General features: G+C 37.7%; 2 protein-coding genes across 7 annotated transcripts in view; one reads left to right on the plus strand and one right to left on the minus strand.

Moving 5' to 3' along the window:
* LRIG2 (leucine rich repeats and immunoglobulin like domains 2) overlaps positions 1-25566 on the minus strand; it is a 71387-nt gene that overhangs the window by 13319 nt on the left and 32502 nt on the right. For all 6 annotated transcript variants that reach the window (XR_006817814.1, XM_046001171.1, XM_046001168.1 and 3 more), the window contains exons 2-13: positions 21259-21324; positions 19586-19660; positions 19288-19422; positions 18599-18742; positions 18347-18490; positions 17115-17258; positions 16765-16908; positions 13968-14048; positions 13175-13246; positions 12968-13036; positions 7945-8108; positions 236-556 (exon numbers count right to left, since the gene is read on the minus strand). Coding sequence is in view for 5 of the 6 variants with exons in the window: in XM_046001171.1 (XP_045857127.1) it covers positions 236-556; positions 7945-8108; positions 12968-13036; positions 13175-13246; positions 13968-14048; positions 16765-16908; positions 17115-17258; positions 18347-18490; positions 18599-18742; positions 19288-19422; positions 19586-19660; positions 21259-21324 (1559 nt within the window). In the remaining variant the exon portion in view is untranslated. The remainder of the gene's footprint in view (positions 1-235; positions 557-7944; positions 8109-12967; positions 13037-13174; positions 13247-13967; positions 14049-16764; positions 16909-17114; positions 17259-18346; positions 18491-18598; positions 18743-19287; positions 19423-19585; positions 19661-21258; positions 21325-25566) is intronic.
* Positions 21880-24562, plus strand: LOC123946836 (40S ribosomal protein S27-like). Its single transcript, XM_046012641.1, has 2 exons — positions 21880-21906; positions 24172-24562. The coding sequence occupies exons 1-2, from the start codon at positions 21880-21882 to the stop codon at positions 24475-24477; spliced, it is 333 nt and encodes a 110-aa protein (XP_045868597.1). The 3' UTR covers positions 24478-24562.

Genomic DNA, 25566 nt, shown 5'->3' on the forward strand with positions numbered 1-25566 from the left:
CTATCTCCTGGGGCCATGAAACTCCCCACCTCGCTTCCAACCAAGGACCAATTAGGGACATAACTGGACAAAATGGTAACCCAGTGTACGTATTATCACAACCTTAATTAATATAAAACACTAAAATCTCCCCTCAAATGTCAGGCTTAGCCTCATTTTCTTGTCCAAGTGGTTCAAAAATTGAACACGAAAAATCCTTCTAACTATAGAACCGTCAGGGACCAGAACTCCTTACCATTCACAGTCAGTTTGGCTTTTTGAGAATAATTAGATCCAAAGTGATTAGTAACGATACACTGATATCTTCCTTCATCTGTGAAATTCACATTGAAAAGATGTAAGACACTCGTATATTCTAGAGCTTCTCCAGCTTGCTGCTGATAACGAACAAAATTCTCAACATCGATGTCATTCAGGATTTCACTGTCTTTGCGCCACACAGTAGACATGGGTGAGTCGCTGCTGCTCACTGCAGTGCACGTCAGAGTCACATTCATGCCTCTTAGAGCAACTGTATTTTCAGGATGCGTTTTTATCTGTGGCTTGAGGAAATCATCTAAGAGAAAAAAATGGGGCAGGAGCCAAGTCATTCATTTTTAATTCTACACATTTTGAAACAAATAACGTAAAATTACTTGTTCTATTTACAAAATGGCATATTAAGATTGACAAGAGACTACAGGGCTAGACTCCAGTTCCTTTCTGTTCAAAGATGTGGGAAATGAGACCCAGAGGGTCAAACAACTTGTTCAGAGACAAAACCTGGATGGGGAACCCAGATTTTCAGACTTCAGGGTTTAGCATACTTTCTACTATCACTCATGACCACTTACACTTAGAATGTATTTCTTAAGTACTACCAGTTGCTAGGAAAAAAGAAAAACCTAAATTCAAATCTCAAGACAAGTTCTAATCCTGTTAGCTCTTGTGAATATGTAGAGGTTACCTATATAAACATACATAAGACCCATTATCTTTTCCTTGCCAATAAAGAAAATGGGGATTACAAATTACATTTTACAGTGTGTACCTATTAATAAAACATTATTTGTGAGCATGTGGGTGGCTCAGCTGGTTAAGTGTCTGACTCTTGGTTTCAGCTCAGGTCATGATCTTGGGGTCCTGAGATCAGGCCCCGCATTAAGGGCTACGCTCATAACGGAGTCTGCCTGTCTCTCTCCCTCTGCTCCTTCCCCACACACTCTCTCTGAATAAAATCTTTTTTAAAAAATTAAGCATTATTGGAACATACATCATATATGCATAACTCTCCCTTCAAACAGTGAGAAATTCCAAATAGGCTTAGGAATGGCTAATGAACTACAGATTCATAAATAATAGTATATGGTTAATATGTAAAAAACAACATAAGTATTTTGTGGGCCTAAGCTTCCAAGTGTTCTAAGTATCTTTAAGTAGATTATAAAAATAGATCTGGCAATATATGGGTATTTAAATAATCAGATACTAGTGACATGTAAGACAACTATGCTGATGTAAAAGTTCTAGTGCCTAAAGCTAGGAATCAGTTATTCTACTTTAAAGGAAATTTAAGGGGCGCCTGGGTGGCTCAGTGGGTTAAAGCCTCTGCCTTCAGCTCAGGTCATGATTGCAGGGTCCTGGGATCCAGCCCTGCATCAGGCTCTCTGCTCAGCGGGGAGCCTGCTTCCTCCTCCCTCTCTCTCTCTCGCTGCCTGACTCTCTGCCTACTTGTGATCCCTGTCTGTCAAATAAATAAATAAAATCTTTAAAAAAAATAATAAAATAAAATAAAGGAAATTTAAGTGTAAAGGAAAAATGCCCAAGTTGAGAAAGAACGATATAGATACATACTTCAAATTATGAGTTCTGGAATCATGACAACTTTTTTTTTTAAGATTTTATTTATTTATTTGACAGAGATCACAAGTAGTCAGAGAGGCAGGCAGAGAGAGAGGCGGAAGTAGGCTCTCTGCTTGGCAGAGGCTTTAACCCACTGAGCCACCCAGGAGTCCCTGGAATCATGAAAACTTTTACATGGTTGTCCTTCTTCCCCCCCAAAAAAACTCTAAAACCCTGGCACCACTTTAGTCTTAAACTGCATCAAAAGTAGAAACAATGTGAAACTGTACATTCATACATTGCTGGTGACAACATAAACAAGTGCTATCTTTCTGGAAAACAACATAAACAAGTGCTATCTTTCTGGAAAACAGCTGGTAGTACTTTTTAAGAGCTACTTTAAAAAAAATTATTTTTGATTCAGCAATCTTACTACTGGGTATTTATATTAAAGGTTTACAATACAGGGTGCCTGGGTGGCTCAGTGGGTTAAAGCCTCTGCCTTCGGCTCAGGTCATGATCCCAGGGTCCTGGGATCGAGCCCCGCATCGGGCTCTCTGTTCAGCAGGGAGCCTGCTTCCCCCCTCTCTCTCTCTGCCTGCCTCTCCGCCTACTTGTGATCTCTGTCTGTCAAATAAATAAATAAAATCTTAAAAAATAAATAAATAAATAAAGGTTAACCCCCTAAAAGGGAAAGGCCTACATTCATAAAGATGCTGTTATACTGACACTGAAAATGATCAATGAAGAACACACAGGAAAAAACCTGCTTATGATATATTAAGTCAAAGAACACAAAATTAAATCTATGATTACAAAATATAAAAATTTCACAGAAGAACACAGAGAAATGGGAATAGATATGCTAGTTAGAAAGCATTCTGGTTGGGGTGCCTGGATGGCTCAGTTGTTTGGGCATCTGCCTTCGGCTCAGGGCATGATCCCAGGGTCCCAGAACTGAGCCCTGAATTGGGCTCCCGGCTCAGCGGAGAGCCCACTTCTCTTTCTCCCACTACCTGCCGCTCTGCCAACTTGTGCTCTGTCAAGTAAGTAAATAAATAAAATTAAAAAATAAAAACTTTAGGGGCGCCTGGGTGGCTCAGTGGATTGAGCCGCTGCCTTCGGCTCAGGTCATGATCTCAGGGTCCTGGGATCGAGCCCCGCATCGGGCTCTCTGCTCTGCGGGGGGCCTGCTTCCTCCTCTCTCTCTGCCTGCCTCTCTGCCTACTTGTGACCTCTCTCTCTGTCAAGTAAATAGATAAAATCTTTAAAAAAAAAATTATAAATAAAAAAAATAAAAACTTTAAAAAAGTGAAAGCATTCTGGCTTAATTTTTTTCCATTCTGTTGTTAAGATAGTAAGTGTATACCATGCATCTTTTCTGACCACAATGCTATGAAACTAGGAATCAACCGCAAGGGGCTCATGGGTAGCTCAGTCATTAAGTTAAGCATCTGCCTCAGCTCAGATCATGATCCCAGGGTTCTGGGATCAAGCCCCACACTGGGCTCCCTGCTCTGTGGGACGCTGGCTTCTCCCTCTACACCACTCCCCAGACTTGTGTTCCTTCTCTTGTCTGTCTGTCTCTCTCTAATAAATAAATAAATAAATAAGTCTTTTTTTAAAAAAAGAAAAAAATCAACCACAGGAAAAAAAATAGAAAAGAGCACAATATATGGAGGTTACATAACACGTTATTATACTACTGAATGGGATGGGCAGCCTGGCTGGCTTAGTCAATAGAGTGAGCACGTGGCTCTTGATCTCAGAGTTCTAAGTTCAAGCTCCATGTTAGGTATAGAGATTACCTAAAAACAAATTTTTTTGTTTTTAAGATTAGATTTATTTATTTATTTAATTGAGAGAAGAGAGTACATGGCAGGGCAGGGGTGTGGGACAGAGAAAGAGAGAGAGAATCTTTAAGCAAACTGTGCAGAGAGTAAAGCCGGATATCGAACTTGATCCCATGACTCTGAGATCATGACCTGAACAGAAACCAAGAGTCAGACACCTAACCAACTGCAACATCCAGATGCACCCCAAAAATAAATCTTTTAAAAAATAAACAAATAAAACAATGAATGGGGGGGTTGCCTGGGTGGCTCAGTGGGTTAAAGCCTCTGCCTTTGGCTCAGGTCATGATCCCAGGGTCCTGGGATGGAGCCCCACGTCGGGCTCTCTGCTCAGCAAGGAGCCTGCTTCCTCCCCTCTCTCTGCCTGCTTCTCTGCCTACTTGTGATCTCTTTCAAATAAATAAATAAAATCTTAAAAAAAAAAAAAAAAAGAATGGGTCAACCAAGAAATCAAAGAAGAAATAAAGAATTACATGAAAACAAATGAAAATAAAAACAGAGTCCATAATCTGTGGGATACAACAAAAGTAGTTCTAAGAGGGAAGTTTACAGTAATACAGACTTAATCTCAAGAAGCAAGAAAAACCTTTAATAAATACCCTAACCTTACACCTAAAGAAGCTAGAAAAAGAAAACCCAAACCCAGCAAAAGACAGGAAATAATAAATATAAGAGCAGAAATAAATGACACAAAAACTAAAAAAACAACAGATCAATGAAACTAGGAACTGGTTCTCTGAAAAGATCAAGAAAAAATTGATAAACCTCTAGGCAAGATTCATTTAAAAAGAGACAGAGAGACAAAGAAAGAAAGGACCCAAATAAATAAGATAAGTAATGAAAGAAGAGAAATAACAACCAATACCACAGAAATATAAATAATTTTAAAAGAGTATTATGAAAACCTAAATATCAACAAATTCAACAACTTAGAAGAAATAGGTAAATTTCTAGAAAATATAACCCACCAAAACTAAAGCAGGAAGAAATTCTTAAAAAGTCTGAACAGACCAATCACCAGCAATGAAACTGAATCAATAATCAAAAAACACCAGTCCAGGACCAGATGAATTCGTAGTTGAATTCTACCAAACATTTAAAGAAGAGTTAATACCCATTCTTCTCAAACTATTCCAAAGAACACAAGAGGAAGGAAAACTTCCAAATTCATTCTATGAAGCCAATATTACCCCAATACCAAAACCAGATAAAGACATTACAAAACAAGAGAACAGATCAATATCTCTTATGAATATAGATGCAAAATCCTCAACAAAATATTAGCAAACCAAATCCAATAAAGTATTTTTTAAAAGTTTTCTGTTTTCTTTTTTTAATTTTGTTTATTTATTTGACAGACAGAGATCACAGATAGGCAGAGAGACAGCCAGAGAGAGAGGAAGGGAAGCAGGCTCCCTGCCGAGTAGAGAGCCAGATGCAGGGCTCGATCCCAAGACCCTGAGATCATGACCTGAGCCGAAGGCAGAGGCTTTAACCCACTGAGCCACCCAGGTGCCCCTAAAATATTTTCTAAAATCATATACTGCAATCAACAGGGATTTATTCCTGGAATGCAAGGATGGTTTAATATGCACAAAACAATCAATGTGAGGCATCACATCAGGTAAGAGAAAGGATAACAACCATATTATCATTTCAACAGATGCAGAAAAAGGATCTGACAAAAGTACAACATCCACTCATGATAAAAACCCTCCACCAAGTAGGTCTAAAGGGAACATATCTCAACATACTAAAGGTCTTAGATGAAAAACCCACAGCCAACATCATACTCAATGGTGGAAAACTGAGAGCTTTTTCCCTAAGGTCAAGAACAAGACAAGATGTCCACTCTCAACGTTATTCAATAGAGTACTAGAAGTCCTAGGCACAGCAACCAGACAACATAAAGAAATAAAAAGCATCTGAATCAGTAAGGAAGAAGTAAAACTTCCACTATTTGCAGATGACATAATATTATATATAGAAAACCTTAAGACTCTACCAAAAAAATACCCACTAGAACTGATAAATTCAGTAAGGTTGCAAAACACAACATCGATGTACAGATATCTGTTGCATTCCTATACACTAATAATGAAGCAGCAGAAAGTGAAATTAAAAAAACAATCCCATTCACAATTAAACCAAAACCAATAAAATGTCTAGGAATAAATTTAACCAAAGAGGTGAAAGCCCTGTACTCTAAAACTAGAAAACATCGATGAAAGAAGTTAAAGATGATGCAAATAAATGGAAAGACATTCCATATTCACGGATTAGAAGAGCAAATACTGTTAAAATGTTTACCCTACCCTAAGCAATCTACACATTTAATGCAATCCCTATCAAAATATCAACAGCAGTTTCAAAGAACTAGAACAATCCTAAAATTTGTATGGAACCACAAAAGACCTCAAGTAGGCAAAGCCATCTTGAAACAGAAAAACAAAACTGGAGATACCACAATTCCAGATTGCAAATTATAATACAAAGTGGTAGTGGTTAATATGGCATAAAAACAGACACACAGATCAACGGAATAAAACAGAACACTCAAAAATAAGCCAACTATATGGCCAATTAATCTTCAACAAAAAGGAATGAATATACAATGGGAAAAAGTTGCTTCAACAAACGGTGCTGGGAATACTGGTCAGCTACATGTGAAAGAATGAAACTGGACCACTTTCTTTCGTCATAGACAAACATCAACTCAGAATGGATTAAACACCTAAATGTGAGACCTGAAACCATAAAAATCCTAGAAGAGAGCACAGGCAGCTATTTCTCTGACATAAGCAGTAGCCAACACTTTCCTAGATTTGTTTCTACAGAAACAAAAGCAAAAATAAACTATTGGAAATACACCAATATAAAAAATTTCTGCACACGGGCACCTGGGTGACTCAGTCTGTTAAGCATCTGCCTTCAGCTCAGTCATGACCTCAGGGTCCTGGGATCAATTCCTGCATCAGGCTCCTTGCTCCATGGGAAAACTGTTTCTCCCTCTCCCTCTACCTGCCACTCCCTCTGCTTGTGTGCATGTTCTCATTCTTTAATAAATAAAATAAAATCTAAACAACAAAAAAAAATTCTGCACAGCAAAGGAAACAACCAACAAAACTAAAATGCAACCTACTGAATGGGAGATGTTTGCAAATGACATATCCAATAAAGGGTTAATATCTAAAATATATAAAGAACTGATACAACATAATACCCCAAACCAAATAATCCAATTTAAAACTGGGCAGGGGTGCCTGGGTGGCACAGTCAGTTGAGCATCTGACTTGGTTTCGGCTCAAGCCATGATCTGAGGGTCATGAGATTGAACCCGACATTCGGCTGCACCCTCAGTGCAGAGTCTACTTGAGATTCTCTCTCCCTCTGACCCTCCCACTCATGCACTCTCTCTAAAGTAAATAAATAAATCCTTAAAAAAAAATAGGCAGAAGACACAAACAGACACTTCTCCAAAAAGACAGAGAGATGGCCAACAGACACATGAAAAGATGCTCAAGAGCACTCATCATCTGGGAAATGCAAATCATAACCACAATGAGATATCACCCCTACATGTGTCAGAATGGCTAAAATCAAAAACACAAGAAATAACAAGTGTTGGCAAGGATGTGGACAAAAGGGAACCCTCCTACATTGTTGGTGGGAATGCAAACTGATGCAGCCACTACAGAAAAAACAGTATGGAGGTTCCTCAAAATATAAAAATAGAACTACCCTACCATCCAGGAGCCACACTACCCAAAGAATACAAAAACATGAACTGAAAGAGATACGTGGACCCCTGTGTTTTTTATTTATAGATTTATAGATGAATGGATAAAGATGTGGTGTATACATATAATGGAATATTACTTAGCCATAAAAAAGAAAGAAAGGTTACCATCTGCAGTGACACGAATGGAGCTAGAGAGTATAACACTAAGTGAAATAAGTCAGACAGCAAAAGACAAGTATCACAAGATTTCACTGATATGCAGAATTTCAGAAACAAAACAAACAAGCAAAGGGGAAAAAAAGGAGAGAGACAAACCAAGAAATGACTCCTAGCCATAAAGAACAAACTGATGGTTACCAGGGGTGGGCGTGGTCAGAGGAGATGGAGATTAAAGAGTACACTTATCATGATGAAAAAACAGTAACAAATTTTTAAAATAAATAATAACAAATTAATAATAAAATAAAAAGACAGCGTGTTTTAAAAAGACAACGTGTAGTATAAAAAATTTTTAAATAAAATACAAACCACAGACAAAGTCTTTCAGGTCCACGTTCAGGATGCTCTGCCCTGCTAGCCATTCAGGGTGTGCACAGCTTACGTTCACAGAATGCTGGAAGTTATTATCCACCAGCCACTGAAGCAACCACTTCAAATGGCAGTCACAGAGTAAACTGCTTGTGTTCAGAATCCTGCAGAAGCCAAGAAGAAAAGAGAGACCCTTTACTTTTCATTCTGTTTCTTCACTATTAAAAGCTTACTGCACACCCATGAATTTTTCTCTCCAAAAAGTGCTAAACCTGAATCAAACCACAAGAACACAAATTCAGACCGTCAGCCTCAATTCCTCAAATACGCCAGTGTCATCCAAGACATTAAGAAAAGGGGCAATACAACAGTAAGAGACCTATTTTAGATTAAAGGAGACTAAAGGCTCATCACCAAATGCAGTGCATGATTCTAGACTGGAAGAAATATCTACAAAGAACACTTTTTGGCACTGGGGAAATCTGAGTATGGACGCCATATCAGTTACTATTATTTTATCGATGTTAATTTAATTGAATGAGATAAGAGTTCTGTGGCTCTATGTAGGAAAACACCATTGCTCTTGGGACATACATGCTGAGGTATTTAGGGGTAAAGTGTCATGATGCTTCCAACTTACTATCAAATGGTTAAGCAAAGTAGTCCTGTGTGTAGAGAGAAGAGAGGGACAGAAAGGGATGGGAGAAGGAAAGAGAGATGGGAGGAGGAAGGGAGAGAAACAGACCACAAATTTAGCAAAAAGTTAACAAGCAGTAAATCTAGGTAAAGGGAATATGGATGTTAACTGTACCTTCCTTTCAGTTTTTGAGGTTTAAGATTTTTCCCAGGAAAGTCTGGGGGAAAGCTTACCATATACTTGCAGCACAGAGACATGTTTGTTGTGGAGAAGATATTTTCCAAAAGAATATTCCACAATAATTCCACAAGGATTATTTTCAAATTATTTCATTAAGACTGAATACATTGGGATGTCTTGGTGGCTCAGTGTGTTAAGCGGCTGGCTTCAGCTCGGGTCATGATCCCAGGGTGCTGGGATCTAGTCCCGCATCAGGCTCCCTGCTCAGCGGGGAGTCTGCTTCTCCCTCTGCCTGCTGCTCCCCCTGATTGTGCTCTCCCTCTCTCTGACAAATAAATAAAATCTTTTTTTTTTAAATATTTTATTTATTTGACAGAGATCACAAGTAGGCAGAGAGGCAGGCAGAGAGAAGGAGAGGGAAACAGGCTCTCTGCTGAGCAGAGAGCCCGATGTGGGACTCGATCCCAGACCCTGAGATCATGACCTGAGCTGAAGGCAGCGGCTTAACCCACTGAGCCACCCAGGCGCCCGACAAATAAATGAAATCTTAAAAAAAAAAAAAAAAAAAAAAAAGACTGAAAACATTTCAGCCCTGTGGCAATGTGTACTGCAACTTAAACTAGGAAACAGTGAAATTTTATTTGTTGTCTATAAAACATAATCCGAGAAATAAGATAGGTTTTCTCTTAATGACCCCATGAATGTCCCATCCACCTGGAAGTAGTGAGAGCAAATGATCTGGAGAAGATCGTGACTTGCTTTGTGTGCATCACCCAAATCCTCATTTAGTCTTTAAGTATCTAAGATCTGATTCCGAAGACGTTTCAGTCTTCAATGGTATCTCAAAAGCCTTACTTGACTAAGGGTTATTTTAATTAATTGGGCCAAAAGTTACCTTTTGCATTTCAGAGTTCTTAGGTTATATTCATTCACTGATAGACAAACATTTGAGTCTCCTCTATGCAAGGGACTATTCTAGGTCGTGCGGATACAGGTCTCACAGAACTTATGTATTCATTAGAGACAAGCAATGAACAAATAAAGGCAAAGCACAATGTCAGAAAGGTAGTGCTATCAAGAAAAACAAAGCTAGGCAAAGGTAGGGCAGCTACTAATTTAGATCAAGTGGTCAGGGAAAAATACTTTGAAGAGATGGCATTTAGGCAGACCTGAAAGAAGCAAGAGAGCAAATCCCACAAAGACCTGAGGTGAAAGTGTCACATACATAGGAAACTGTATGCACAGGCCTTGAGGCAGACAGGCCCAGAGCTCGTGAGGAAAAGCAAGGCCACTGAGGCTAGAGCACAGTGAGGGAGAAGGCAGTAACAAGGACAAGGTCAGGGAGCTGGGCAGGGAAGAGCAGGCCATGCAGGTGCTTTGCAAACTAAGAAAAGAACTTAAGGTATTTTCTCCCTATGTGTATAGGAAGCCACTGGAAGGTTAAGAACAGAGGAGTAACGTGGTCTGATTTATGCTTTCTTGGGTATAAGCTGGACTCATGAGACCTGGACTTACTCTTATTCTACTACTTACCTTAGGCAAAATACTTAATGTCTCTAAAATCTCAGTTTCTATTTCTGGAAAATGAGTTAGAGAATGTCTACATCCAAAAAATTTTAAATAAAGCATTTAGCACAATGTCTGGACACAGATGTTACTGAATTCACATTACTTCCCTTTAATTATGTTTCTTTTGCAACTTTCCACCCTCAGTGCTAAACAACCTGCCCCCAAGGACCTCACAGAATATTCCGCATTCTCTCAAAAAGTGTGTGGACAGATATACACCGAAATACTAAGAGTGACTGTCTCAAGAGTAGTGGGGATCTAAGGACTTACTCTTCTTCTTGCTTTAACTATATGTTTTCTACTGTTTCTACCATGATTCTGTAAGTTTAATGCAAAATATTTTTTAATTTACATACGACTTTCCCATCTCCCCCCAATATTTATGCAAAGCACTGTGAAGGATACCAGAAAGCATAAGGATACATTTTAATAAAACTTGATGTAACAGTATTGTTAATATGACTTAAACCAAAAGCAACCAAAATTTCTCGGTAAAAAAGGTATGTTACAGTTTCCTCCATTAGCAGTTTGTTCAAACCAGTTCTCAAATTACCAAATGACTAAAGACTGAAACTACACTATCTGCTTTCACCTACTACCTAAATTACATTTTACACTTAGCTCTCATTAACAAGAGTTAAAACCTTATCGGTGACCCTCCGATTATCATGGACAAAAAAAGGGTAATACTGAAATGCACTAAGTTGTGCCCTTAAAAGTTAAACTGAGGGTAGCTGGAGGGGAGGGGGATGGGGGATGGGCATTAAGGACGACATATAATATAATGAGTAATAGGTATAAGACTGATGAATCACTGATCTCTATCTCTGAAACCAATAATACATTGTTATATGTTAATGAGTTGAATTTAAATTTTTTAAAAAAGAGAAAAAAGTTAAGCCTCGGAGAAATAAATCAAAATATGCTGACCAGAAAAAAAAAGCCACTTAAAAGTCTGGCAGAAAATAACTAATAATGATTCACATAACATTTTTATTAATATTAGTTATTCAACTTTCACTACATGCCAGCCTCTGTGCTTAGCACCTTTCAAAACCTTCTAAAGTTTCCTAATGAATTTAGAGGAAAATAAAATCCAAAGTCCTCATGACTCATTAGGCCCTGGGTGGTCTGGTTCCTGATTAACTCTCTGACCTCACCTCCTACCCCCCTCTTCTTCCTCTTGCTCTCTTCCAGCTACACTGTTGTCTTTGCTGTTCTTCAAGCATAAAATCCAAGCTCCTACCTCAGGGCCTTTTCACTTGCTGTTTTCTGTGCCTGGAATGCTCTTCACCCAGTATTCAAGGCTTTGCCACTAAGGTCCTGACTCAAATGTTATTATCTTCAAAAAAAAAAAAAAAAAAGCCTTTCCTCACTACTTTATCCAAAATCCTGGTCACTCCCCATACCTGTGACCCAACCCACCTTTACTTTCCTTCAGAACTCTTACTACCTGATGAGACACCACCATGTACCTAATGACTTACTCTTTGATTCCCTTACTAGAATTCATTGTAATATGCTATGAGAATAGAGATTTTGTTTTGTTCACTCCTGTGTTTTTAGTATCTAGGACAGTATCTTACATAGCAGACAACAATAAATATTTCTTGAATAAACAAATCACCTAATTTTATCCTCAAATAAACTCTGAGGGAGATATGTACAACTTCCATTTTGAGAAGGGAAACTGAGTCTTAGGCTAAATTTTCCCAATGTCACACAGGTGTAAAAAATGAAGCAGAAATTTAAAATCAAGGGAGTTTGACTTCACACACTTCAGTGCATCTCAAACTACCTGTGATGAAGGACCAGTTTTATAAATTTCCAGTCTGTTTTAGATTAATACTGAAATATTCAACAAAAGTGTCAGAGTAAAGTCAAATTGTTTAAAAGGTTCTAAACACTATGAATTTCTATCCTTATCTATTCATGAACCAGTTCTGGTCCACAGTTCTTCTTTTGAGTGGTTTTAAAGCAAGGCCACTGATTCTTAACATTGGGTCAACAGTCAAGTCACCAGAGTTTAAAATTAATAAAATGAATCCTAGTGCCCAACTAACCACTCTCCCCACCCCCCAGGGGAAATCTCTAAATCAGTAAGAGCAATTTCTTAAAAATCATAAATGAAAAAGGGTATGAAGTAATATGTGTTCTTCTATTACAACTATTTAACAGTGTTTGACCATTTTAGTAATTTGGAAAAACAGATTAGACACATTCCTTCTGACAATACTGAATGTGCTAAATTATCTCTAACAAATTACCTAATACCTTAACTGTAATCCACCCTAAGGTTCCCACCTAAGGATACTAGGAACACATTTTTCCAATAATCCAAAAATAAACAGGGGGAAGAAAAGGAACAGGAGGATATACCTAAAGCACAAGGAGCCATGCTAAGGTCTCTTTAACTAAAAACAATGAAAACAGTTTGGTGCCATAAATTCCAGGCTTTTTGATCTTGGGTTATTTTAAAATTATATCCAGTCACTAAAATAACTGAATATTAACTTTTTTTTTTCCTGCCTAAATTGTGTGTTTTTGGAAACAAATGGGTCACATTCATCACACTTTAAGAGCACAAGTATGGATAATGATCTAATGATCAGTGTCAAAAAAACTTAAGTTACGTACAGTTCTTTCAAGCGAGTCTGAGAAAAAGCATTTTCTTGTATAGACATTATAGCATTGTTGTTCAAATCTCTGAAATGAAGAGAAATAAAACATTACCGGTCACCATTTCTACAATTAAATTATATAAACACTTTAAATGGTCATGAGAACCTCTGCTAATAGCAAAGAATATTTATATACTGAGCAAAATGGATGCAAAATACTTACAGATGCTCAAGGGATTCAAGACCAATGAATGCTTTCTTTGTAATTGACTTAATTTGATTTCCTTGTAAGATTCTGAAATACAAACAGACCTTTCTAGTAAAGTTCTCCACTAAGCAAAATTTAATTCATTAAATCAAACATTTACCTATAAAAAGTGAAAATAAGCTTAACATGCATTTTTAAGAAAGCTGTGAACCTTCATCACCAACTAATGCAAAGCACAGAATGAAGGCCTCTATTAAGAGGTTGGAGTTCAACAAGGTGCCTGTGAACAGCAGTGAGGACCAGTGATGTCCTGCTAAATTTCATGTGAGAAACTGAATTAGAGTCCCAATCTCTCCCTTCTTGGCAAAAGATTAGGTCAAAGAAATTCAGACAAGTGTGAAGCTATGGGGAAATTATCAGGAGAGAAGATCTAAAGTCTTTCTTGAGAGAATTCCTCTCTTTCTAGATAAATGACCCATAAATTTCATATGATTAAAAAGAATACTGCTTCAACTCTGGTTTCTCAGTGCATTTCTTTTATGTGACTCATTAAGTCTACTTCTATGAATAACCTCTTTGAGTGCCCACTGGAAAGCTTTTTTCATTAGAAAGTGTCCCAACACTAATTAAATAAAACTTAAAGCCACCAATAAACAAAAAACTTAGTAAACAAAAAGGTTCCTCCTTTAGTGGGTGAGTCAAAAGGCTGACTTTCCAGCCATAGCAAAAAGACGTAATGCAATCACACATACAACAGGTTCTTGAAAATACACCTTTATAGGCATACATAAATATTATAAATACATACAATTTAGTGAGACTTGTGAGTCCAGCAAAAGCTTCACTAGCATCTTCTATGGCCCATGAAATTTCATTGTTCCTTAAGTTTCTAAAAAAATATCAAAGACAGGTTATGTTAGTTCACATGGCCATGACAACACTAGGCATTATCCTGGCACAGCAATGTTAATTTTCATCCTTATCTTAACAGTTATTTATGAAGACGACTCGACTTTTTTTTTAGAGAATATCTGCAATAAGCACATAAGAACCGATTCTCATAAGCAAAGGGTTAAGCTGGCCTTGATAAATAAATAAAGCAACCTGCTAAGAGTATTAATCTTACTACCTAATAGCCCCTAATTTTGTTAGCATATTGAAAATTATAGTCAGGGTCCTGCAAAAAGCAGGATTTCAAGACGCAGGGGATATGGCTTACAAATATGATTTTAGACTAATGAGATTTCTGGGTGACCCAAGTCTTCCCGTGGGCCCTTAAACCTAAAATGGCTAACAAAGAACAATGTCAGTATAAAGCTTCACAGCTCGACAGCAATTAAACACGCCCCCCTGGAGGCAAGACTGATAGACCCTTGCACTAGAGTGATCTCTGTTATTTTTAAAAAGGAAAAGTATAGATCTTTTAAAATCCACTGCTGCATTCTCAGAGGAAATGCAATTGCATCATGCGGTGTCCTGCTAGAAGAAGTATCAGTTAAAGATATTTAATCACTGTTGCTTCCTTAAATCATCTCACAATAAAACACAAAGCTCTTTTCTTCATAACACATTTTTAGGTAACAGTACGGCAATAGAAGGTCACTCTTCCCCTATAACTCTATCTTTACTTGAAGTGAAAGCTAACAGGTTCATTTTATTTTACTAAGGAATAAACATTGAAACAACTCAACTTTCCAGGACTTTCCCCCACCTCCAGAGTAGAGCATAAACAGAACTCACTGACCAAAGGGAATAAGAAGTATGTATACACTCTGGCAGGAGTACTGGCCTCAAGCAAGATTTTCTGATCTTATCCTAATTCTGCCTTAACCTTCTTTGTGGCATTAGACCATGACTTATTTCTGCAATTACTTTCCTAAACTTTAATACTAAAAATAATAATCAGCTGAAACAACCTGCTTGCCATTCTTTGAATTGCCAAAAGGCTGCAGCTGCATCTGAGAGAAGCTCCTGGGTTTGAATTGTTCTAGGCTCACCTCTAATAATGTAGATAAAAGAAAAAAAAATCACTTTAAATATTTCAAGGCCAAATCTGAAGGAAGACTGCCTCATTAAGTTAAAAAAAAAAAATCAAACAAACTTGTACAGGTATACACACCTTCACAAAATTATCATGCTTTCTTTCTCACTGATGGCTAGGTCCCAAAGTTGAGAGCTTGCCTCTTTTCAGACCAGAAAGTCCCCTATTCAGAGACTGTAAGAATCTACAAATTCTACTAACTAGCCTTTTTCTCTAATTCTCCTCTATGTTTAAAATCACTGTATTTTGTTTAAAATGCCTCTTTGTTCAATTACATTTCATGACAAGGGTAAAACATCCAACTTACAGAACCCCAGAATTTTAGAGTTGAAATTGCCTGTAGCAATCATTTATTCCTGTGTCCATCCTCTGCTGGATGAAGACATATGCAAAATGACACCCAGGGAAGGCTAAGTGATTCTGTTCATCTGGCAGTATGGTAAGAAGCACCTGAGCTTTAGTGTCAAACAGACCTGGGTTGTACTTCTGGTTCAAACGTTTATGAGCTGTGTGACTTTATGCTGAATGTGCCCAATTTTTTCTGATCTCTGAAACTAAGCTGGGTCCCGCCTGGTTAGTACTTCAACGAAAGACCAGAGGGAAATAACAAATGGTTATTTAAACCATCATTTTAATCTCTCTGAACCTCAGCCTCCTGATATGGGAAAGAACAGTAATATCCTAGTGTTCTGAAATCACCTAGCACACATCAGATCACTGATAAATGTTAAGTTTTTTCTGTTCAAAGTCATGCAGCAAATTAGCAACAATGAACAGCACTCCTGCCAGAGCTCCTCCCACTACACACCCTTATCCTGCTGAATGAGTAGTGTTTTCTGGTAGTAGTTCAAGGTCAGAGGAACAAAAAAATGTGCATTCTTGATTAGCAGACTGTATTTTATTCCACAGTAACTGGCACAATAAGAGATGCCTTGTTGTTTAGTTGGTTAAATTCAGAATTAAAGCACAAACTAAAGAGACTATGGACTCTGAAAAACAACCTGAGGGTTTTGAAGGGTCAGGGGTGGGAGGTTGGGGGAACAGGTGGTGGGTAATGGGGAGGGCACGTTTTGCATGGAGCACTGGGTGTTGTGCAAAAAGAATGAATACTGTTACGCTGAAAAAATAAATAAAATGGGAAAAAAAAAAAAAAGCACAAACTGAACTAGCTAAAGATAAATAAGATTTATGTATGGGGACAGACACAATTAAGATTGTTTTGTACCAAGGTATAAAATAGAAGAAGAACTGCAAAATATTAACATAAACATAAACATGTAGCTTTGATTAGCTGTTTTATTTTGCTTTACTACTTTTTTTTAAAAGACTGTATTTATTTATTTGAGAGAGAGAAAGAGCACAAGCAAGGGGAGGGGCAGAGGGACAAGCAGATGCCCCAATGTGCAGGGAGCCCAATTCAGGGCTCGATCCCAGGACCATGAGATCATGACCAGCGCCAAAGTTAGACACTTAACCAACTGAGCACCCAGGCGTCCCTATTTACTTCATTGTTTTTAAAAAATTAGCAAAAAAAAAAAAAAAAAAAAAAAAAGGATGTACTTACAGTGTCTGAAGATTGGAAAGAAACCGAAATACACCATCAGCAATGTGAGTGACTCTGTTGTCCCCTAAATTCAGTCTCTCCAGTAAGCTCAGACCCACAAAGGCAGATTCATCCAGGCGGGTCAACTGGTTATAGGACAAATCACTAAGAACAGGAAACACGAAAGATAAGGAATTAGTTGTATTTTAATTCAACTTTCCTATTCTCATTCTATTTACGTGATAAATTTAGAGTTTTCCAACAAACTTCTAATAAAGAGGGATGTTAGATCTCATTACTGGCCATGAGAGTGATTTATTCCAACGTACTCTAGTCTCACAGCCTCCACTGAAATGCCATCCAACACTCACAGTTCAGATAGTCTTTGGCAGAACTCCCACGCGTCAGGGCTGATTCTTTCAACAGCATTCTGGCTCACATAGAGCTGTTGTAACATTCGCAAGCCATACAACCATCCCTTGTTCACTTCTGTAAGGTTATTATGCTCTAGTTCTCTGCAAAATTAGAGAAAAAAAGGAGAAAATATGTTTCTTTTTTTTTTTTTTTTATTAAAGATTTTATTTATTTATTTGTCAGAGAGAGAAAGATCACAAGTAGGCAGAGGCAGAGGGAGAAGCAGGCTCCCTGCCGAGCAAGGAGCCCGATATGGGACTCAATCCCAGGACACTAGGATCATGACCTGAGCCAAAGGCAGCCGCTTAACCAACTGAGCCACCCAGGCGTCCCAGAAAATATGTTTCAAAACAAGGCACTGCAATGAAAAGATTCCAAAACCCTCCATTAGGTCTTGCTCAGAGAGGCACATACTCTTTGCTCAATTCAAGTGAGCCAACAAATTCTATTCAAAAAATATTAATATTTTACTTATAATTTACTGCTAAAAGTTAGTAAGACCATCTAAAACATCAGATCTATAAAATCAACACACTAAGAATTCTGATACACCTGTTCGAGGTAAATCCTGATCATTTTCATCGGCTCCAAACATTAAGAAAAATATAAGCTTTTGGAGCCCCTGGGTGGCTCAGTGGGTTAAAGCCTCTGCCTTCGGCTCAGGTCATGATCCCAGGATCCTGGGATCGAGCCCTGTATAGGGCTCTCTGCTCAGCAGGGAGCCTGCTTCCTCCTCTCTCTCTCTACCTGCCTCTCTGCCTACTTGTGATCTCTGTCTGTCAAATAAATAAATAAATCTTTAAAAAATATATATATATATATATAAGCTTTATAGACAAAATCTTTTTTAAAGTAGGCTCCATGTCCAGCGTGAATCCCAACATGGGGCTTGTACTTACAACCCTGAGATCAAGACCTGCACTGATATCAAGAGCTGGACACTTAACTGACTTAGCCACCCAGGTGCCCTAGATGAAATGTTTTTAAGAATGATGAAAAAAACACCAAATAACAATATCAATAAACAAAGCTTAAAGAGCTTTGTATACAATTATTTCGCATCAGAGTAGGAAGAAAGAACTAGTGAACTTGGGTATAATTAAATCAACTATCCTAGCCATTTGGTACTAACCAACTCCCTGGCAGACCTCTTTCCCAACAATATTCTACTCCAGTTCATAGTACTTACAATTCTTCCATGTTATCCAAGCCAAAAAACGCTCCATCCTTAAGTTTGCTAATACCATTCCGCTGCATCTTCAAAGATCTTAAGGAGTCAAGCCCTTGGAATGTCAGACCTTCCACCACTTTAATCCTGTTTCTTTTAAGTTCCCTTTAACAAAAATGGTTTTTCAGTCAGAAATTTGCCAATTTGCTCTAATAGTAAAATAATTTAAAAGAAAAAACAATCTTTTAAAAATCCATCTATTTAGTTACTCACAAGAACTGGAGGTGAGGTAGCTTGAAAATCTTAGGTGGAATCATGCTGATTCTGTTCCTGTTTAACTTTACCACTAGTAGGGAACTGGATAAATTATCAAAGCAACCAGCCTCCAAGATGGTTATCCTATTATTACTCAAATTTCTAAAATGAACAAGATAACAAAAAAATTTAGTGAAACATTCTACCACTTGACAGCTACTCAAAGTCTATGAGTGAGCCCTCCTCACCTCCCCACCCCCCCGCTCTACCACTTAGCAACTACACCCAACTTTACAGATCATTTAACTGCTTTGTTTCTTCAACTACAAAATAAGGATAATATCTATTTCATTTAGTACATTCATCTAGTATATTCATACAGTAAATATGGATATGATTGGTAAACTATAAAACACTAGCACACATGTTGATTATCATTATATAGGATAAGCCACTGTTTACCAAACCAATCTTATTTACCTTTTACAAAACTGTTAGTAAAACACACCCAGAATTAAACCTCAAAATTACCCTGGATATTTAATATTTTCTGACAACAGGAGAGAAAAAACAACCCAAAAAGATGACTCCAGATTTATTTCTCATAAGCATATCAATATCACAATAATAACAGACATTTATGAGAAGATAAGTATCAAGAAATAATGAACATGAACTTTAAAATAAATCTAGATTAAACTACTTACAGGTATTTAAGCTGCATTCGAGGAAATGAAGAGGTCTTGATTTCTGATATTATATTTGAACTGAGATCTAAATTCTCGAGAGCAAGGTAAAACTGAAACGCTTCTGCATTTATTTCTGGTATTATATTATGGACTCTATAAAAAAAAAAAAGATTGTAATGAAGCTATTGCCAGAGACCCACTCCAGGCCATGAGGATGTTAAATAGTTAGGATCAACAATAAGGGTACCAAAAACAAAAATTTTTTTAAAAACTGTACTATTCATAATTTAAAAGATCTGAAATCTGATTTACTTACAATGAGAGCAGAGTAATATTAGAGGTTGGTTCTCCAAAATATGGGATTTCTGTTAGCTCATTATAATTCATCTTCCTAGGCAAAGGGGAAAAACAGATTTCAAACTTTAGAAGGGGAAATGTTGCCTCTTGAGTTCTGGTTTCTGGACAATAATTATTTTTTAGAATTGGTGCCAAATTTGAAAAAGGCAGATGACTCAGAATGAATCAGACTAAATGCATTATACTGAGAAATTGAAGATTTTAATGAGAAATGTTTTTTCACGATGTAGGTTTATGATTGACATCACTATTTTGCACATCAAGTATTTTTAATCCCAGCAAGGTTCTTGAAGTTACTTTTCTGACAGCTAATACCAGTCCTTAAAGAATTAACCTACCCATATCTCTTTATACATTTATAGTAAATAAGATTAAGAAATTATCAATTAAGTAAATTTTTAAAACACACACACACACACATTTTTTAAGTTACTCAAAGTTACAGAGGGTTGCTTGAGTCCACAAATGAATCTGCCTGAGAGATGGAGCCTATTATTAATTTTACAGATGACATGACATGTCACCATCTGATCTTAGCAGCTTTTTAAACATAATGTCTCCAATGTTTTACTAGCAAATCCAACATAATCACGTTTCATTAACCTGGTTTTCAATCACTGAACAACCTCAATTACCTAGACTACAGAAAAGAAACCAGAAGTAAAAGGCCTCCAAGAAACCAGCCGAAGTTACAAAGTCCATGTCATAAAGCTCATGTATTTCGCACTGAAGCATTTTTCAGGACTTTATTCAGTGCCTAGTCTTCAAGCCAATAAGCTTGTGAATTGTTTATTCAGTGCAAAGCAGATCAAAACCAGTCAATTTGGAGCAGAGACAGAGGGGAATTCAAGGACAATGAGAGCATGAAGAAGTTAACCCCATCAGCAAGAAATCAAAAAAGAAAAATAAGTCCAAAGGTTCTGGCATTTTAGCACAGAGCCAAAAGGGCTCAATACTTGTGCCTCTAGAAAAATCACAATGCAATAACTGATATTAATAGTATTTTAGAAAATTTCCTCCAAAAAATAAATAATAATACATCTCAGAATTAAAGGAAAAACTTTAGTGAAGTGGAAAATTGAACTACATTAACCACCACACTACAGACAATACAAAAATACTCTATTTCAGGTACCTCATTTTTTTTAAGTACGTTCCATGCTGGGGCTAGATAATGATAATTACCTGAGATCAAGAGTCAAGACAGTTAACCAACTTGAGCCGCCCAGGCACCCCCACATAACTCTACTTTAGGCATGACGCTTGTATCTCAAAACAAGTCAAGACAAGAAAAAGTTTAAACAACAGAAAATTTCACTGGCTGAAACCAGCAAGAAACATGCAAAATATATTTATTCTGAAAAGGGGGGGGGAATCTTAAATTTTGGCCCTAAGAAAGTAGATAGAATAATATTTCTACACCATTTGCAACTAATCACCAACCTAATAGTGCAAGGCCCAGAGAGCCTGTAATGGTAGCAAAACCAAAGACAAGTTTAGATTAAAAAATGTCTTTTAAATATTTTCCGTCAATTTCGGACAGCATTTCTGATTGAACATCCTCAAATTCATAATACATCAAATCCACCTCTAAGAGTTTAATTTAAATTTAAACAAATAAAAGTAACTTACACTTCTTGTAAGGTTTGAGATTCCAAACTGATGTTCCAGTTAGACAACCGATTATGACTCAGATCCCTAATGGAGGACAAAAGATCATTCTTAGTTCAGTGTTGGAAAAGAGTCTTAACGGGAAAAAAAACTAAACTAAAACATAATCTAAAAGCCCCATCGAATGTGAATTTGAGTAGTACACACAAAAACAAATGTTTATAAAAAATAAATATCTAGATTTCAAAATAGCTATTTTACTTTTTCTTCATTTTTTGAGGTCTTTTTAAAAAACTAACTAGGGAATACAGTCACATGATTCAATAATCAGAAAGTGTAAAAGGAAATACAGTTAAGTCTCCCACCCTGTCACCAGCCATTATGATTTCCATCCCCAACAGCAACAAATGAAAATATACCTTTTTTTTTTTTTTTTTTTTTGACAGAGAGAGGTCACAGTAGGCAGAGAGGCAGGCAGAGAGGGAGAAACAGGCTCCCCACTGAGCAGAGAGCCCGATGTGGGGCTCGATCCCAGGACCCTGGGATCATGCCCTGAGCCAAAGGCAGAGGCTTAAACCACTGAGCCACCCAGGCGCCCCGAAAATATACCATTTCTTGAGCAGCCTGCCAGATATTTTATGCATGCACCAGCAAATTTTTACAAAAATGGTAGCGTAATTTACGCACTAATTTGCCTTAGTCTTTTCACTTAACAATACATCTGGTAGACCATTCCACAGCAATATTATAAGGTTCTTTCATTCCTTTTGTGATTATCTTCTACTTTTATTGTAATGAACTACACTTTACATATTTTTGAAAGAAATACACTTTTTAAAGTAACATACTGTATAATTTTTAAAGTATTGTATGTACTTTAAAGTATTTACATACTGTAAAATAATATTGTAATGTACTGCATTATACTTTAGCAGTAAATAAAAGAAGATCGATTTCACAAGTCAAGATAATGAGCTTCTATGTTAGAACTAAGGTTGACCATATCCTTGATAGAGATGCGGTCTTCCTAAAAAAAGCAATCCAGCTTTGGGGAAGAGAAATCCATCTCCAAAATTACGTTAATGATGATGCTTGGTGGTAGTGGTGGTGGCTAACATTCATTAAGCATCAAGCACTCCTCTATGTACTTTATACACACACGTTAACTGCCTAAATCCACCCAACAACCTTACAAGGCAAATACTTTCACAATCCTTGCTTGCCTAAGACAGAAACAGGCAGAGAGCAGTAATTTGTCAATCCAAGGTCATACAGCTAATAAATGAGGAAGCCATAAACTTGAAAATCCATCTCACTTTTGGCAAGTAAGTTTGTTAGATATAGCAGAGATTTCACTGAAATTAGTCACGAGTCTAACTATTTAAATAGGCTTTAAAAATTCACCTTGAAGGGGCGCCTGGGTGGCTCAGTGGGTTAAGCCGCTGCCTTCAGCTCAGGTCATGATCTCGGGGTCCTGGGATCGAGTCCCACATCGGGCTCTCTGCTCAGCGGAGAGCCTGCTTCCCTTCCTCTCTCTCTGCCTGCCTCTCTTGTGATTTCTCTCTGTCAAATAAATAAATCTTAAAAAAAAAAAAAAAATTCACCTTGAAGCTTCCTGGCATCTTTACAAGGCTGAAGTGGAATCCAGCCCACACAAGCTGTCTGCCCAAGAGATGTATTATACATTACAATATGGCTAGCAATAGGGACACACTAGAGAAACATTACAGATCACTTTATCTCACTGTGCCACCACAGGCAGTTGACAGATGCATGCAGGTCTGAATGATGTCTCTATCAGAGCAGAACAATTTGTTCTCAGCTAGATTCATGTCTGTCCATCTGTAAAATTTAGCCACTTTCATTTAGAAGCTTAATTTACACCATAAGATAATTAAGGCTAGATAAAACCATTCCTTTTCCACAACAGTTCTAACACCTTTATTCTAAAATACCTGGCACCAGATATCAGCTCAAGGACACTCATGACTAGGGGTATGTGCTGGGAAATGCTAGAGATAAAAATAGGAATTTACTCCACATAAAAATCTTATATTCAGATACTTTCATCCAACTCACAGTTGCTACTAAACAACACTGGATTTTATACAAGTGAAAAGATATTTTTTGTGGCATGTCAACTAAACAAGAAATTCAGCTCTTCTAATTTAAGTTAGATAGTCCACATTCTGCTCCAAGGTGGCCCGTCTGGCAACTATCACCTGTGTAGCAGGCTAGCCTAGTATGATTTAATTCCATATCTGATGCTTGCTAAAATTTATTTTCCCCCTTTTACAGATTAAGAGCTTTCATTTTAATCGTAACAGTGCTTCTAATGCCTTCCCAAATCCTAATCTCTCTGGCAATGTAACTCTTGACAATACTCATTTCCTGCAGTTCTCTGATGGATGTCAATGACCAGATAATCACTTTTATTATTTTTTAAGATTTTATTTATTTATTTTACACAGAGAGAGATCACAAGCAGGCAGAGAGGCAGGCAGAGAGAGAGGGGAAAGCAGGGTCCCGCTGAGCAAAGTCGGGGGCTCAATCCCAGGACCCCAAGACCATGACCTGAACCAAAGGCAGAGGCTTAACGCTCTGAGACACCCAGGCACCCCCCCCCTTTTTTTAAAGCAATAATCACTTTTAAAGAAAATTATTATTAAAGAAATCTAAAACAAATTAACCCAACTCACACATGGTATAAACTACTTTGTATTAAGTATCAGTGAAAACTGTCCACTGTCTCTACTGAGGGGAAGAAGTGATTTTCTCTATCTCTTTGAAGAACTTCTGAAGGCTTTTTGATGCAACTCAAAGGATACCGGAAATACTTTGGAGCCTCTCTACAGGATAATGCTGTCTTAAGAATATATGCCTCAGATGCTGCAAGCCCAATCTCGTGCTGCTCACAAGGGGGTGTCACGTTAGAGATCAGACTGTCTGGGCTCACGAAAGATCAACAGGCTTTTGGCTAGAGATTTACTATACCCGTCCTTGGAAAAGGAAAAGAAAAAAAAAAAAAACAAAAAGAAACAGCTAGTTCAAAGCCCACATTCCTATTTTATGGATGTAAAAGGTCCAGGTTGCTACAAGATTACCAAGATTACCACGGTTTTCAACCATGCTCAGATGGTCATTATTTGTGGGGGCTGTTCAACAGTGTTGCTGTGCAAGCCAACAGAAAAAAAGGCCAGACTCACAGGGTGTTCTTCACTTAGAAGAAAGCAACACTAAAGATCCACACAACCTCCTGAACTTGTGTTATACCGCAGAAAGCCTAATCAGTTCAGTATTTCCAGTTATCTACCGAAATAATGTAATTATGTTTAATTTTGTAATTAAACAATGGTGATCTATTCTGGTCTCAGTTTTTTTTTTTTTTGAAGATTTTATTTATTTATTCGACAGTGAGAAAGGGGACACAAATAAGAAACCAAGTAGGTAACAGTGGACTGTTGTCCCCAAACTAAGCCAAACAGCTCCCCTTGCCGCAGATCTGAGTTCCCAAGGAAGACGTCCTGTAGCCATCGATATCTGTTGATCACTAATACTGTTCTTTTCCTCCCCTCTGGAGAGCATGTACAAAACAGAAGATAGCTGTAGATACAGATACAGTCAGAACTCAACCCTGTTTCTGGGAGCGGGAGCACTCTCATCCCAAAGCAATTTAGGATGATTCCTGACGTGGGTCAATATCAACACAGTTTTGAGACTTCAGCTGATGACTCTCTGTCATCATTTAGCCGCTCTGGCTAAATCAGGACACAGCAGCAGTGCCTGCATTTGGGACACTGACCAATCAGTTACGGTCATTCCCATTTCCATCCCCAAATTTCCTTTCTGTCCCAAGATTTCTTCCACTCAGTAATACCAAGAGATTTTTGAAGTGTAGGGAAGTTTAAACTGCATTTGAATGATGAACTGTTTTTATTTTTAGGAGAATATGCTCTTATATTATCCTTTAATTATTTTGATCTAGCCCTTTTCCCAGGAAAATTTTGCATGAGCTTTCCACTCTTCCCATCCACTGTCCTCTGGGCCATCCCATCCCATTGTCCTCTTCCCATCCACTATCCTCTGGGCCGTGGGCTCTCTTCATCAAGATACTAATTTCCACCACTTTCTGGGTTGGGTTTTTCCCTCTCTCACTGGATGTCCACTTTCTAAAAAATCTTTGTTTTCTGCCATACAGTGCTCTGAAGTCAAAAAAATTAAAAAAATAAAATAAAAAAAGGAAGAGGGAGAAGAGAAGCAGGCTCCCTGCAGAGCAAGGAGTCAGATGTGGGGCTTGATCCCTGACCTGAGCAGAAGGCAGACACTTAA

This window comes from Meles meles, chromosome 1 (genome assembly GCF_922984935.1).
Source record: "Meles meles chromosome 1, mMelMel3.1 paternal haplotype, whole genome shotgun sequence".
Taxonomy (NCBI): Eukaryota; Metazoa; Chordata; class Mammalia; order Carnivora; family Mustelidae; genus Meles; species Meles meles.